General features: G+C 44.0%; 1 protein-coding gene across 1 annotated transcript; it reads left to right on the top strand.

Moving 5' to 3' along the window:
* Nucleotides 1–48: 48 nt before the first annotated feature.
* ldlra (low density lipoprotein receptor a) lies at nt 49–11,031 on the top strand. Its single transcript, XM_071918525.2, has 18 exons — nt 49–309; nt 3,667–3,792; nt 3,933–4,055; nt 4,213–4,593; nt 4,717–4,839; nt 5,577–5,699; nt 5,839–5,958; nt 6,373–6,498; nt 6,651–6,822; nt 6,966–7,193; nt 7,397–7,515; nt 7,666–7,805; nt 8,015–8,156; nt 8,375–8,518; nt 8,966–9,256; nt 9,375–9,455; nt 9,620–9,783; nt 10,263–11,031. Exons 1-18 carry the CDS (start codon nt 225–227, stop codon nt 10,317–10,319), a joined length of 2,745 nt encoding a protein of 914 aa, XP_071774626.2. The 5' UTR covers nt 49–224; the 3' UTR covers nt 10,320–11,031.
* Nucleotides 11,032–14,208: the final 3,177 nt, after the last annotated feature.

Below are 14,208 nucleotides of genomic sequence, written 5' to 3' on the forward strand. Positions count from 1 at the left end.
ATTGAAATTGGTCTGATGTTGTTGCCAAACATTACAGTGTGAGGAGCATCCTTATCCCTCAGTCCTCCAACTGGAGCATCTCACACACCAGAGCCACAAGGAAGCCACAAACCCTGGAGCCACTAGTGCAGTAAGCAAGGCGTTTAGCTGTGGAGTGTCAAACAACAGTAACATTACTGACAGGTTATAACTCTAATCAGACAGGAGTCTCTTATCAAGTGTAGATGCCTTCCTCAATGCGGCTGAAAGCTATGGGACGGCCGTGCTACGCGTCACTGCTGTTTCTCTTCTGTTCCCTTGTTCAGACAAGTAAGTTCAAATTTCCTGCATTTCATGAGCATTTTTATTATTAATTAATAATGAATCATTCGTTATTTTGAAGTGGCATCTGTGTTAAGTACAGAAAAATAATGTTTTGTTCTAGCCTAATGTTGTTTTTTTAAATATTGTGCGTTTTATACATTATAAATATGATTTTGGCCAATCATGCAGTCCGTGGGTTTAAATTGCCCACTCCTCTGACAGCACCGGATGCAAGGTGATGGGGGAGGGGGCAATTATTCCCAGAATGTAGGTCAAATTTTTTTTCCTCCTTTTTTCTCTCCCTCTCTTTCTCCCTGTGTGTCCTGAATAGGTCGCTTTCCGCTCAAATGAAAATCATATTTTGTCAGAATTTAAGATTTAATATTTAAAGCGTCATATTTTTGCCCTGGTTGCAGTTTTCATTCTTCCGCGCATTTTTAGAAAGGCTGTTAGTTACATTTATATATATTCTATTCGTACCGGCATTTGTGAGAATGAAGCCGCTTTTCATTTGTCGCCACTCAAGTCGCCGGCGGCTCAGCAGCCAATGAGGTTTCAGGAACGTGAATACCGTGCACCGAGATGTCAAGCGGGGTTTCTGAAAAGCCGGTTGCTGAGGCTATTTATATTGTAATGTATAGTGTGGGAATGGGCGCCATTTAGGCTACAACCTCATCATTGTAAAGAATTTCAGAATGGGAACATTTGGATGAATGTGATTGCTTGGCTGTGTTGCAGGTGCGCACATTCTGACTCACAATAACCACTCCTATTAACTGCCACTGCATGATTCCCACATGATGCAATATCCAGCCAGTTTGCAGAAGCAAGGCTATTTCCCCTCACGTTTTTTTAGGAGCCATCTGAAGAGCCCTATATTGTGGAAATGCATGGAATCCCTCACACTCATCTTCCCATACAAACAAAGACTTTCATATATTTGTCTTGGGGCAACATTCCTCAGTATCGGTTCAAACATCCATCCTCTCAGAGATGAGAGTTGTCAGCGCTGGTCCCAGTGTGTTGGGGAAACGTGTGTGGTGGGACGTGTTGGGACTGGCCGGCGTCCATCCTCCTTCATTTTCACAACAGAGCTGTGTGTTGTGTTTTGAGGAGAGCGTCCCAGTCCTGAAACATGCAGTGTGCTGTCACATGGTGGACACCCACCCACACTGAGCCAGCCAGACAGCTTTTCTGTATCCCCCTTAGGCAGAGGAGACAATATGAAAATATAAATAAAACCCCTAATTATACATCCATCATGACATGAATCTCTTTTACCAAGTTACAAAGTGACACTCTCTGGGTAAACATGACTACCTTAAATCCCATGTAGGCATCCCGTTAATCCCAGGACACCTAATAGGAGCAGGGACGCTAAATGTTTTATCAGAAAGTATAAGACAACAGCCAACAGCTTCCTCTCACTGTCTGTGTACCTGATAGCAAATCGATTAAACACACCAGACATCAGAGACAGGACAGATAAACACCAATGTCACATTTGTGTTTTTTCCCAGCATTTGCAGTCAATCAATAACACTGTCATCCTCCAGTCCACTTTTTCTTTCAAGGACTGAACTTTAAGCCCGTTAAGTAAATATGTGAACTTCTTCCACTGAGTAACGTGTCATCTGCTGGTCATCTGTGTCGTCTGTTTCAGGAAACAAGAACAGATTTAAAAAGTGAAAAGTGGCCATTTTCACAATGTGATGATGTGTATTTTTGTTTGAAGTGATTCTCTTCTCTCTTTCAGGGAAAGGGAAAGTGGTAAATCAGACTTTCTGTCAGGTTTCAGACCTATAAAGCCCAAGAATTGAATGTGAAGTTTGGCTTTTGTCATTCAGGTTGTTTTCTCCCTCTCATGGTTTGTTTTGTTGGCCCACAAGGGAATCCTATTGATAACACCAGGTTAGACAAGATTAAGGTGCTGATGACTATCTTTATGGCAAGAGTGCCCTGTACTAATGAACAGGGACCACAGGCAGCCATAAAGACATGATTGTCTTAATGTTCCGTATAATTGGCTTACTTTGGAGCAACACTGATAAAAGCCTATTTGCAATTGAGTCATATAAATTGCTATAACCATTTCCCACACTTCAGAAGATGACATAAAATTGAAGAAAGTAAACCTCTGCTTATGACATTATTACAATGTGATTTACAAGATAGCTATTATTGATGAAACATAAACCACCAGGTGTTTCACTTGGCCCAAGAGCTGTCATAAAATTGAAACTCCTGCAAACAGCGTCGGGATACATTATGTATGATTTATCCATTTCCCATCCATTTTCATAAGGCCTTTCCTTGTGAGAAATGCAAACACTTATGAATTTTTAATTATAGATCTGCTGTAAAAAGAACAACGTGCCTGCTGTTATCACCAGGTAGCAGGTCACTAACATGCAAGACCCAATCAACTACTGGTGGTGTGACTGTAAGCTCCTCCCTCTGACCCCTGCCACAAACAGGTGGCCGTCCGGCGCTTCGAGGCCCGAGGGCCAGGAGGAGGAATTCCCAAGGGCCTCTGGTACCTCTCCATACACTGCTCCCTCTGATGTACAGTATCTTAATTGGTCCTTCCAGTTCAGTGACTTCTCTGGGTCCATTAGAGATGGGGGCTGGGAGGACGGCCGTCTGAGAGGTGTAGAATGTCTTTCTTCAGTTCAGATGAGCTTTATGTTTGCTGACAGGAACCATAAACACTGGCAAATGAGATTTCTATTGCTGTGATTAGAAACTTGCCAAATCAGCGACTTCCCCCTGTTAGTGCTAAATGTAGGCTAGACTATTCTTGCATAGAGAAGCATCTCTCTTTGCATAGCTGTATGTTAACCATTCATCTGCCCTATTTAAACAGGTAGGGACATGCAACTATGTGTTTGTCCGTACATGTGTGGGTGCAAAAGGAGAGGTAACCCACCCATCAGAGGGTCGCACCACAGTGTTTACCTCCCATCCCCCTGCTCCTCTGGCAGCACGTTATCACCATCTCTGCCATTGGCTGCTACATAGCCCCTCCTCCACTTAGAGTGACACCACTGATGCAAAGTGAACCGACACGCACCTCAAGGTCTTCTCTGGAATTTGATTTTTTGATATGAGGCATTCCAGGTCACAGAGTGTCGTGCCTCTGCTCCGAAATAGGGGAAGCATTTTACGTGTGCCGAACACAGAAACATGCTTTATGGATCCATTTTTTTCCCTAAAGGATGATTATTCTGTATGACTTCACTTTCTTTCATTCGCAGCCATCTCTTTGTTTATGCGGAGCCTTGCTGTAATGGCCCTTGATAGATGATAACTAAAACAATGGCCCTTTTAGCTCAACTGTGTGTTTATATCTCTCTGACATAGACGCACTGACGACATGTGGCACCAAGCAGTTCCAGTGTGGTAATGGGAAATGCATCACGGTCAGATGGGTGTGTGATGGCACAGATGACTGTGGAGATGGCACTGATGAACTTCCCGGCACCTGCTGTGAGTATCACTAATATAACTAAACAAGAAGATGGATCCTACAATACTTCAGCCTTCAGACCCTTGTTTAATAAGGAGCAGTTAAAAGCATCAGAAGAATCAGTACTGGATGAATATAATTCTGTATATTTTGTCTCCAGCGGCCAAAACGTGTAGACCGACAGAGTTCAGCTGCGGTGGCCGCCTGAATCAGTGTATACCGAACACCTGGTGCTGTGATGGAAAAGCTGACTGTGAGAACGGAGCTGATGAGGAGAGCTGTGGTGAGTTGGCAACATTTCCTCCATCATACACTCTCAGAACCCTCCAGTCTAACTTTCCCTTCTCACTTTCACTTCATTCCTCCCTGCTGTGTCCCCCCCCCCCCCTGATAAAACCCACAATGCTCTGAGCGCCCTGTCCCGTCTCCTCTTTCCTCAGCACCCAAGCAGTGCACAGACAGCGAGTTCCGCTGCACGAGCGGCCAGTGCGTGTCGGCCTCCTTCGTGTGCGACGACGAGGCCGACTGCGACGACGGCAGCGACGAGGCCTCCTGCCCGCCCGCCACCTGCAGCGCCTCCTCCTTCCGGTGCAACAACACCGTGTGCGTGCCGTCCCTGTGGGCCTGCGACGGGGACGCCGACTGTGCGGACGGCTCCGATGAGTGGCCCCAGAACTGCGGCACCAAGAAACCCGCCGGCGCCACCGCTCACCCCTGCTCCTCCCTGGAGTTCCACTGCGGCAGCGGAGAGTGCATCCACAGCAGCTGGAAGTGTGATGGAGGAGCCGACTGCCACGACCGGTCGGACGAGGCTGACTGCAGTAAGTGGTCGTCTACTAAAAATGTATTATTATCTGCTTACTTTTATGTTGTCACCTACAGGCCGGCTTCAGCTCACTGTCAGTGGGACTCATGCCATGTTTGTGCCTGTTGCCTCTCTCCAGCTCACCCCACCTGTCGCCCTGATGAGTTTGAGTGCGGCGACGGCACCTGCATCCACGGCAGCCGCCAGTGCAACCAACAGTACGACTGCAGGGACATGAGTGACGAAATAGGCTGCGTCAACGGTACGGAGCTCTCCCTCCTCCTCTTCCCTGCTCAATAAAGGACCTGCCACCACTGAATCCACCATAACATCTATAGTCTGTGTACAAAATAAAACTGATGATCCAGATCCACTTTCTATTAGAATGTCCAAAATATGAAAATACATTAAAAATATACTTCCCAAAACTTGAAACTGCATTTCCCAATTTCTGTTCCCTCCCTAACTCACTCAAACTCCCAGTGTTTTCACCAGGAGAACACAAGGATACTTGTTGCCAGATGTGCTTCATTGTGTTATAATCTCAGGGATGATAATTAGTGAAATTGTACAAAGAGTACATGGGCTTCTGATTCAATAGAAGCATTATTACACAGGGTACAGAACCATCTATCGGCTGGGGTGTTTGTGTACCTACCAGTTTCTATAGCTAAAGGTGCAACTCCACATCTGAATTTAGCAAAGGCGCTTATGAGCAGAGGTCAAAGTAATGCCCCGATAGTTCAGAGGGATTCTTTTATCTTTTCCCCCAGCTTTAGGGATGGGATTGATGATTCCGTGTTTCCACATCTCTGGGATCACACACGTGTAGAAAACAATGATTAAAAAGCTTATGCAGGATATTCAGTGCATTACCATTTTTCAGCACATCAACTGGTAACCCATCGTAGCCATAAGCTTTACCTTTCTTAGCTGTTTGAAGAACTTTTACAATCTCATACTCACTAATATGCTGGTTCACGTCTGTCTCATGCACAGCGACCCACTGCGAGGGCCCGACCAGGTTTAAGTGCCGCACTGGGGAGTGCATTAGCATGGAGAAGGTGTGTGACAAGCAGCGTGATTGCAGGGACTGGTCAGATGAGCCTCTTAGAGAATGTGGTGAGTTCTGTTCATTTCTGTTCAGCTAATTGGTGGTTTCACACATTTAATGAGGGTGTCTGCAGCTTTAGAATGCTAGTTATGTCCTCTGAAAAAAGATGGATGTGGTAAGCCTTTTCTTCTTCTTCTCCTGCTGCAGGCTCCAATGAGTGCATGTACAACAACGGCGGCTGCTCGCATATCTGCAATGACCTGAAGATCGGTTACGAGTGCCTGTGTCCTGCTGGATACTACCTTGTTGACAAAAAACGCTGTGAAGGTACAACATCCCAAACATACATGCATACATCATCTATATACAGTAGTTAGGCTAAGTAGGAAATAGTCAAACATCCACTTGTAATCACAAGTCAGGTACCCAATGTGGGCACTCTTTAAATAAGTGATATGTTATGCCAAATCCAATGTCCATGCTAACATGAACTTCAGTCAGGTTAAGAAAATAATGCCCAGTAATCTATTTACTCTGGCGCAAAGCCCTCCATGGCACTGACTGTACCCTTAGTCAGAATGGGGTAGATGGGGTGATCGCCAATGTAACGAATGACTCAACATTGTTCCTGTTTTGTTACATCACCCTGTCCCCTGCGTCACCTATTTACCGTGTATCTGTATTTCATGTGCCTAAAACAGAGACACCGTGTTTTTTCTCTCCTCTGTGAATTTCCCTCAGATATTGATGAGTGCGCTAACCCCGACACCTGCAGCCAGATCTGCGTCAACCAGATGGGCGGTTACAAATGCGAGTGTGAGGAGGGCTACCAAGTTGACCCAGCAACCAAAGCCTGCAAAGCCATCGGTAAATATCAGCACCTTGGTGTATTTTCCGTTACAGTATGTAACGGTTAGATACTCAAATTATTCAAATAGCCTTGCTGAATGTTACGTTTTCTGTTCTGCTTTAGAAGGTTATGTGGATAAAGAATAAAGTGTCCTGCTCTGATTCTGTAGGTACTATCGCCTACCTTTTCTTCACCAACCGCCATGAGGTCAGAAAGATGACTTTGGACAGAAGTGAGTACACGCGTGTGATCCCCCATCTGAAGAACGTCGTGGCTCTAGACATGAACATGGCCACCAAGGAGATCTACTGGTCGGACATCTCCCAAAAGAAGATCTACAGGTGAGCAAGGTTTCACTGGCCAGAATGGACAGAAAGAATTTATTGATCCATTTTTGGGGATGTAATTATACTCTTTAATTTCCTTTGCTCCTACTTGATGCCCCCTTCTGTCTTTTTTGTTCAACCCTTCCCTGTCAATCCAGAGCCCCCATGGACGCGGCTGCAGACTCCACCCAACACAATGTAGTGATTGATAGTGACACTGACGCTCCAGAGGGAATTGCCTTCGACTGGATCCACGGCAACCTGTACTGGACCGACAGCATCCGCAGCACTATCTCCGTGGTGACTGCTGACGGCAGCCGCCGCAAAACTCTCTTCCACCAAGACTTGGCTAAACCCCGCGCTATTGTGGTCGACCCCCACAGCAAGTGAGCCCAACGCTGCTGTTACTGATAAATATAATGCCTAAAACCTTGTTGTTGTCTTTTTGTGTGTACGATCCATAGGAATTCACTGATTTCACTATTTTAATTTACGTTTTTCCCAAAATGTGTTCTAGTTGCTTTCACAGCATTTGTCAGAACACACATCATATATTCATAACATCTTCATATTGTCTTTTCCTTAACAGCTTCATTTACTGGACTGACTGGGGCACTCCAGCCAAGATTGAGAAGGCAGGACTCAATGGAGGAGACCGCAGCGCTCTGGTCACTGACGATATCGTGTGGCCTAATGGAATCACACTCGGTAAGCTCTGCCATTCATGTTTCTGTGTCTTCAAGTTACTCTGCACTCATTTATCCCATTTGTGTGAGTGGTCACTCTGGTCTGACCTGTTGTTTCCCCTTTCCTTGACCCCCCCCCCCCCCCCCCCCTCCCTCCCCTCCCCCTCCCCAGACCTGTTGAACCAGCGGATATACTGGGTGGACTCCAAGTTGCACACCCTCTCCAGTATCGACGTGCAGGGCGGCGGTCGACGCACTCTCATCATTGACGAACACAAGCTGGCTCACCCACTGGGACTCGCTGTGTTTGAGGTAGATATTTACTGCCTGATAAACTCTGTTACACATAAACCCAGTCCTTACCACATGCAACACGGCATAAACTCTTCAGTGTAGTTGCAAACAGTAATATACCAATAATACCGCTCTGAAAATATCCTATAAAATCCTATATCAATCCTATAAAATACATCTTTTCTATTCGATTCGATGTGAAACCATGTTGTGTTATGTGCTTCTAGGAAAGAGTGTTCTGGACAGATGTCAGCAACAACGCCATCCTGAGTGCCAACAGGGTGACAGGCAGTGACATCAGACCCGTGGCGGAGCACCTGTCATCTCCAGAGGACATTGTTCTCTACCACAACCTCAAACAGCCTGCAGGTAAGCAGGGTCTCAGACAATTGTTTAATAATGATTCATAATAAATTATTTCTTCACTTAAACGCAGTAATGTAGTTTCCACTACCATTGGATAGGTGGTGTGGCTCATCCTGCCGTAAAGAGCAAAATGCTGTTTCAGAGTCTTTTCCACCCTGCCAAGAATAAAATCTGTATCGATCGAACCCCAGTACTAACCTTCACCCACCCCCGTATTGCAGGCAGGGACTGGTGCAAGGTGGCCAATGGCGGCTGTGAATTCTTGTGCCTGGCAGCTCCCCAAGTGGGCAGACATCCCCCCAAATTCACCTGCGCCTGCCCTGATAACATGATGCTGGCCAGGGACATGAGGAGATGTGTGCCAGGTATGTATATTATTGAATAGAGAGGCTTCAAATGTACTAGAATTTGAAGGACAAAATAACAATTCACTACCAGTCAAAGGTTTGGACACACCTGATTGAATGTATTATGTTTTTCATTCTCTTAAAGCCATTTTGGTTGAAAGGCTTATGCTTAAATGCTTGAGATTTGATTTTTAGAGAAATATAAATAGTGAAGTTGATGCCTATGTATGAATTTCTTTCCAAAGCCTTTGCCTTCCCATCAAGGCAAAGGGCGGCTACTTTAAAGAATCTTTTGTTTAACACTTTTTTTGGTCACTGCATAACTCCATTTGTGTTATTTCATAGTTTTGATGTCTTTACTATTATTCTAAAATGTGGAAAATAGTAAAAATAAAGAAGAAATGTGTAGTATACGTGCACACAAACTTTTTCTGACTTCTTCCTCTTCTTTTCCTGTGCAAACAGCTGTGCCGACGCCTGCAGCTCCCGTTCAGCCTCAAGCTCCTGCTACCAACCCTCCTCCTCCTCCTCCACCAGCACCAGCCAGGACCACAGTCAAGCCCCAGGTCGTCACCACCGCTGCGCCCGTCGTAATCACCAGCACCGCGGCCAGGCCGGCGCCGCGCACCACCAAGCCTCTGGTTAGGACCACCACACCTGTACCGAGGACCGCCTCGCCCCAGCCGCAGAAGCCCGATGTCCCCCAGACCACGAAGGCGACCCAGACCACCAGAGAGGCTCCAGTCACTTCTCAAGGTAAGGGTAGACTTCAGTGTCGTTACTCTCAAAACTGCACCTTTGGGACCGACATAGATGTATTGCACCCTTGCAAGTTAGTTACTGATACATATTCTTGTCTTTGCCTTTCTTCCAGACGTCCGTCATGAATTTGCTGCTGCTATACCCAAGACAGCCCCCACCACCCCCACAGCTCTGTATATCGTCTTACCTCTGGGTGAGTTCCATTGGCAGCAGATACAAAATCAGCATCTATGGAGAAACTACATCTTTGTTGAAATAGTAACAGTGCTGACTATCAAGGCTGATTCCTCTCTCTCTGTATTCCTTTGTCTCTCTTTTTCTTTCCTCTGTCTCTCTCCCTGTCTCCACCTCATGCAGTGATTGTATGTATTGTGGCCTTTGGCGCCATGCTGCTATGGAGGAACTACAGGCTGAAGAACACCAACACCATTCACTTCGACAACCCCGTCTACCAGAAAACCACAGAGGACCAAGTGCATATTTGCAGGAGCCACAGCCCCGACGGCTACTCCTACCCACCGGTGAGTCTAAGGACTTTAATTGGTTCATTTCTTCTGAGATCATGTAGATCTACCAATATTTATATAAAAGTGCCAGTTTTTGCCAGCCAGCCATCCTAGTACTGTTTCATCCTAGCATTTGCCATGACACAGGGTTATTCCATCTTCCTCACTTTCTGTTTTTCTGACTCTGATGTCAGCAAAAACCTTTACGATGAAGAACACTGCAAGTCCTCTAGCCTGTCTCTTATTATTGATTCTATACCCACAAATCTACTCTAAGCATCTTCCTATTCTAGCCTAATCTAATTCTTCCTACTCTTATCTGTCCTGCAGAGAAAAAAAAAAGAGTCCTCTTCAAAAATGACTTGGGATTAGCTTGTTTGAATAGAAAACCCTTTGTTGTTATCAGCACCTACAGGCAACAGCAAGTTTCACCCATGAAGTAAGCTGATTATCAATGATCTAACTTCTTCCTTTTTTGCTATTTGTCCTATCAGAGACAAATTGTGAGCTTGGACGAGGAGGCAGACAACCCAGCCTTCACAGAAAACTGAAAAAAAGAGACGGGCAGAGAAGTAAGAAGAGCCTTGACAATAAGTTTCCTTGGAAGTCGTGTTTTTTTTTTACCTCACACAGCACAGAGATAAGGAAGAAGAAGCCAGCAACAGTATCATACAAGCTCGAACCACTATATCCTCACAGACAGATAAGCGCTGTACAAGGGAAAACCAGGGTGAGAAGAAGAGGGTTTTACGTCTTCACTGCACATTTGTTTTCCATCCGTGTCCAGCTGAGCGTCCGTCATCCCCGCACCAAATCATCAAACTGGGGATTCCTCAATATTGTCTATTTTTCTCAGAGACTTTTTGTGATGCCTTACAAATTGGGGACTGTCTTAGCGTTAAAGCCACATCACGTTTCATTTTTCATACATCAATTCAGCTACGCTCATTTAACACTAAACTTATTAGCTCTCTCTCACTCGTAGAATTCAGTATTGTAAATATCGTTGTTGTTTATTTTTGTCCTCCGATAGAAAGTGGCAAGTTGTTGATGGGAAGTGATCATATCTTGCACTATTTCCAGATTGTCTTTTTGTTCTGTGGAAACAAGGAAATGTTAACCTGAGGTTTTGTCCCAAGATGAACACTAACAGTAGAGCCGTTTGTTTAAAGTTGAGAATAGGTGAATGTAATTGCTACATACTAATTAGAATTCTGCATGTGCCAATTTAACCACTGTGACCTCAGTATCTTCATCCACCTCATCATCCTGAGCGTAAGGATGGAGGGGCTTTCCACACCAGCCATTGCCTCAGTCATGGAGTAAAGGTGTCATCCAAAGGGACCTACAGCAGCTCTAGACGCTAACCACACAGAAAACACCCCAACGTTGTGTATGTGCCTTGGTTATACTGTGGCTGCTCTGAGATAGCCTTTAGACTTGACATATCACCAAATGGCACTGGCTAATCGGTCACAATGTCCTTCAGCAGCCATGTACTCTGTCTCAGTTTATCAGGAGGTGTTTTCAGCTCATTTCTCGATTGGAGTGTAGAGTTCAAAACCGTCCCTCAGTTTTCCCCTCCTGTGCCCCACTCTGGAGAACTGTATATAATTGAAACATTCCTCCAGACAGAAGAGTATAAGGTGAAGTCATGTGACCAATGGAGCCAATGTCCAGCCAATGCTCTGTACCATGCAGCAGCACATAGAGAAGTGTATATTTATGTCTTCCCTAAGGACTAGAAACTTAACTTGCCTCTTTGCCGCATTCCTGACTGAAGAGAGCTATGTGCCCTTTTTGAGGTTTTCAAAGCAGATTTTTAGACAGTTCTCAGTGGCTGTTGGGTCTGATTTTATATCGATGACACGTGTGTGCCTTTTAACAATGTGTTTTGTATGCCTGTTCATGTTGGTGCTATTGAACTCCAAGGATTTGTGTGAAATCAGTGTGTCTGTCTGTTTTCAATGAAGTGTTAAAGGGAGGTGACAGTGTTACATGCAGGTGAGCGAGGTTGAGCCTTATTACATATTGTTGTGATGTGTGTTAACGGCTGTTTTAAGGCTTTCAGGCGGAGAAACCCTGATTCATTAGTGCTAGTGAAGCTGTACAGAAGGAGGAAATAATTTTCATTTTACATTTGTCAACTAACAGTGCATATTAAGTGTATGTAAATACGATGTTCATAAATGTAAATATTTGTTCTTTACTTTTTTGGGGGCCTTGATGTTATTGTGTAGAGTTTGTTGTATACTTTGAAACATTTGTTGTACATAAATAAATGCTTTTATTTATTCTAGAATCACCGCTCAGCGTTCAGTTTTTGCAGCTTCATGTGCCTGAATTTAGTTTCATGCAATTAATGACTATTATTTGCTAACATCAATCAACATCTTTAAATTTTGGGAGTGGATTCTAAAGTTCTTTTGAATGCAATTCTAAGTGTATTTACTCCTGGACAAAAGCTTGGGAGATAGGCTTGCTTGTAAAATTGTAAAGAAAAAGAAAAGATTTGGAAATATGCAAATTTGCAGTAGTTTTTACCCCTTGCTCTGTTCTGAGAGCCATGAAAATCTCAGTGAGCTCTTTCCCCACATCCTCTGTTTTTCCCTTCATGAGTATTAATTTAAGATACACTGAAACTTTAGTGATCCCCGTGGGGGAATTGGGCCATTGCAGCAGCAAATAGTAACAGGATACAGCAAAGACAAATAGAAAATAAACAGCAATGGAGCAGAAAACATGCTCAACTGACAAATTCAACACTAGAAGATGTTGAGTAGAAAAATGTGTATGAGAATATATCAAAAATATGAAATGTTATAAAAATATCAATATATGCATGCAGCAGGGTGGCTCAGTGTTAAACACTGTTGCCTCATAGCAATAAGGTCCCAGGCTCAATTCCCGACCCTGGAGGTTGCGTGTTTTCCTCCTGTTCACGTGTGTTTCCTCCCACATTCCAAAAACATGCGAGTCAGGTGTGATGTGTGCTGGGACAGGCTCCAGACCTGAGTAGGAATCAGCAGAGTAAAGAGAATGAATGAATGCAATATACAGTGTAACAAATGAGAGGAGATACTGTATGTAGATGTGCATTGTAAGAAATGTGTAAACCATTTCATTTGAACTGAACTTTGGTATTAATTTCAACTTAGCATAACTCATTTCTGGCACATAGTCACCTCAAGTGAAACCATACTACATGAAAAATGATCCTGCTTTATTTTGATACTTTTCAGAATTGTGAAGTCACTTCTTTACTATTCAGGGTGTTTTATTTTCATACATTTGGCAGCCATATGTCTCACTGGGTGAGTCAGTCTTCCCTCTATATGGCAGGATCATAAGTGCTAGATGAGGCGATTGAAACGGTGGTTAAGGTATGTGGCAGATGACAGGCTGTAAATAATGGACAGCAGCGTATCCTGCTGTTTAATAGGTTCGGTATGCAGGCATGGCTCTGCTGCTGAGGGGAAAACGTGATGAGGTTTTTTTTCTCCTGGAGCCTCGTGTTTTTGTAGTTTTTCTATGGAGAACAAGAGCCAGTTCTTAGAAAGCCCCAAACATGGCGACGTCCCAACTGGAGGCAATAACAACACAGCAGACACAGTAAAGCCTCATTCAACATGGCTCATCAGATAGATGTGCACATGTGTTTTTTAGTTTTGCACTTCAGAAGCAGAACAGCTTCTTAGAAATTCCCAAACACGGTGACATCACAACGAGGAGGAATAACAACACTGTGTGCGTCATGTAATCTCATTCATAGTGACTTGTGAGGTGACATGCTCTTTATAAACCAACAACTCTAAGGTTTTGAGAGGTTATTGAACTTTTTTTGTATATGTACAAGCTGATAGTAGAGAGAAAAGTTATGATTGTAGTCACAGATTGACAGACATGTTTGTGAGAAGTTTATGTGTTTTTCTACGTAAACTAATGCCTCTACATAGCATAATCTCAAATATAATATAAAAATGGTTAAATATGATGTCGTTGTACACACTAACATCTTTCTCACACACTTTAACTCAGTAATTGCTCAGGAACTTGGATTTCTTCTTTTTCTGAGTAATTTAGTTTGATGAGGTTTGAGTTATTATCTCTTAAGATTTAGGAAAATTAAATTCTGTGACATCACTGAATTCCCTTGTGTGAGATTATTGAAAGAAACCTTCATGGACATTTGTGTGCCCATACCATAAAAACATAACATTTTTTTCTCAACCATCCCAAGCAATACAGTTTGATGATGTCATACAGTAGGATTGCATTTTTCCTCGCTCTTCAGATCTATGCGATACTGTAAAAACAACTGGAAAAAAAAACATCTTTGAAAGGGTATCCATCTTCAACGTGAGGTTTAATCAGATGTGGTCCAAACTCACGTTTCCTGGCAGCTGTGAGAGCGCGCCACGTCAGCTATCAGAGGAGAGA

Source organism: Centroberyx gerrardi, chromosome 7 (assembly GCF_048128805.1).
Source record: "Centroberyx gerrardi isolate f3 chromosome 7, fCenGer3.hap1.cur.20231027, whole genome shotgun sequence".
NCBI classification, from domain to species: domain Eukaryota; kingdom Metazoa; phylum Chordata; class Actinopteri; order Beryciformes; family Berycidae; genus Centroberyx; species Centroberyx gerrardi.

Excerpts from the sequence above, each read along its gene's own strand:
- ldlra (XM_071918525.2), top strand. The coding sequence starts at position 225 with ATGCCTTCCTCAATGCGGCTGAAAGCTATGGGACGGCCGTGCTACGCG. Across the intron at positions 7,194-7,396 it reads GTGGTCGACCCCCACAGCAA|CTTCATTTACTGGACTGACT; the intron begins GTGAGCCCAACG and ends TTTCCTTAACAG. Across the intron at positions 8,519-8,965 it reads CATGAGGAGATGTGTGCCAG|CTGTGCCGACGCCTGCAGCT; the intron begins GTATGTATATTA and ends CTGTGCAAACAG.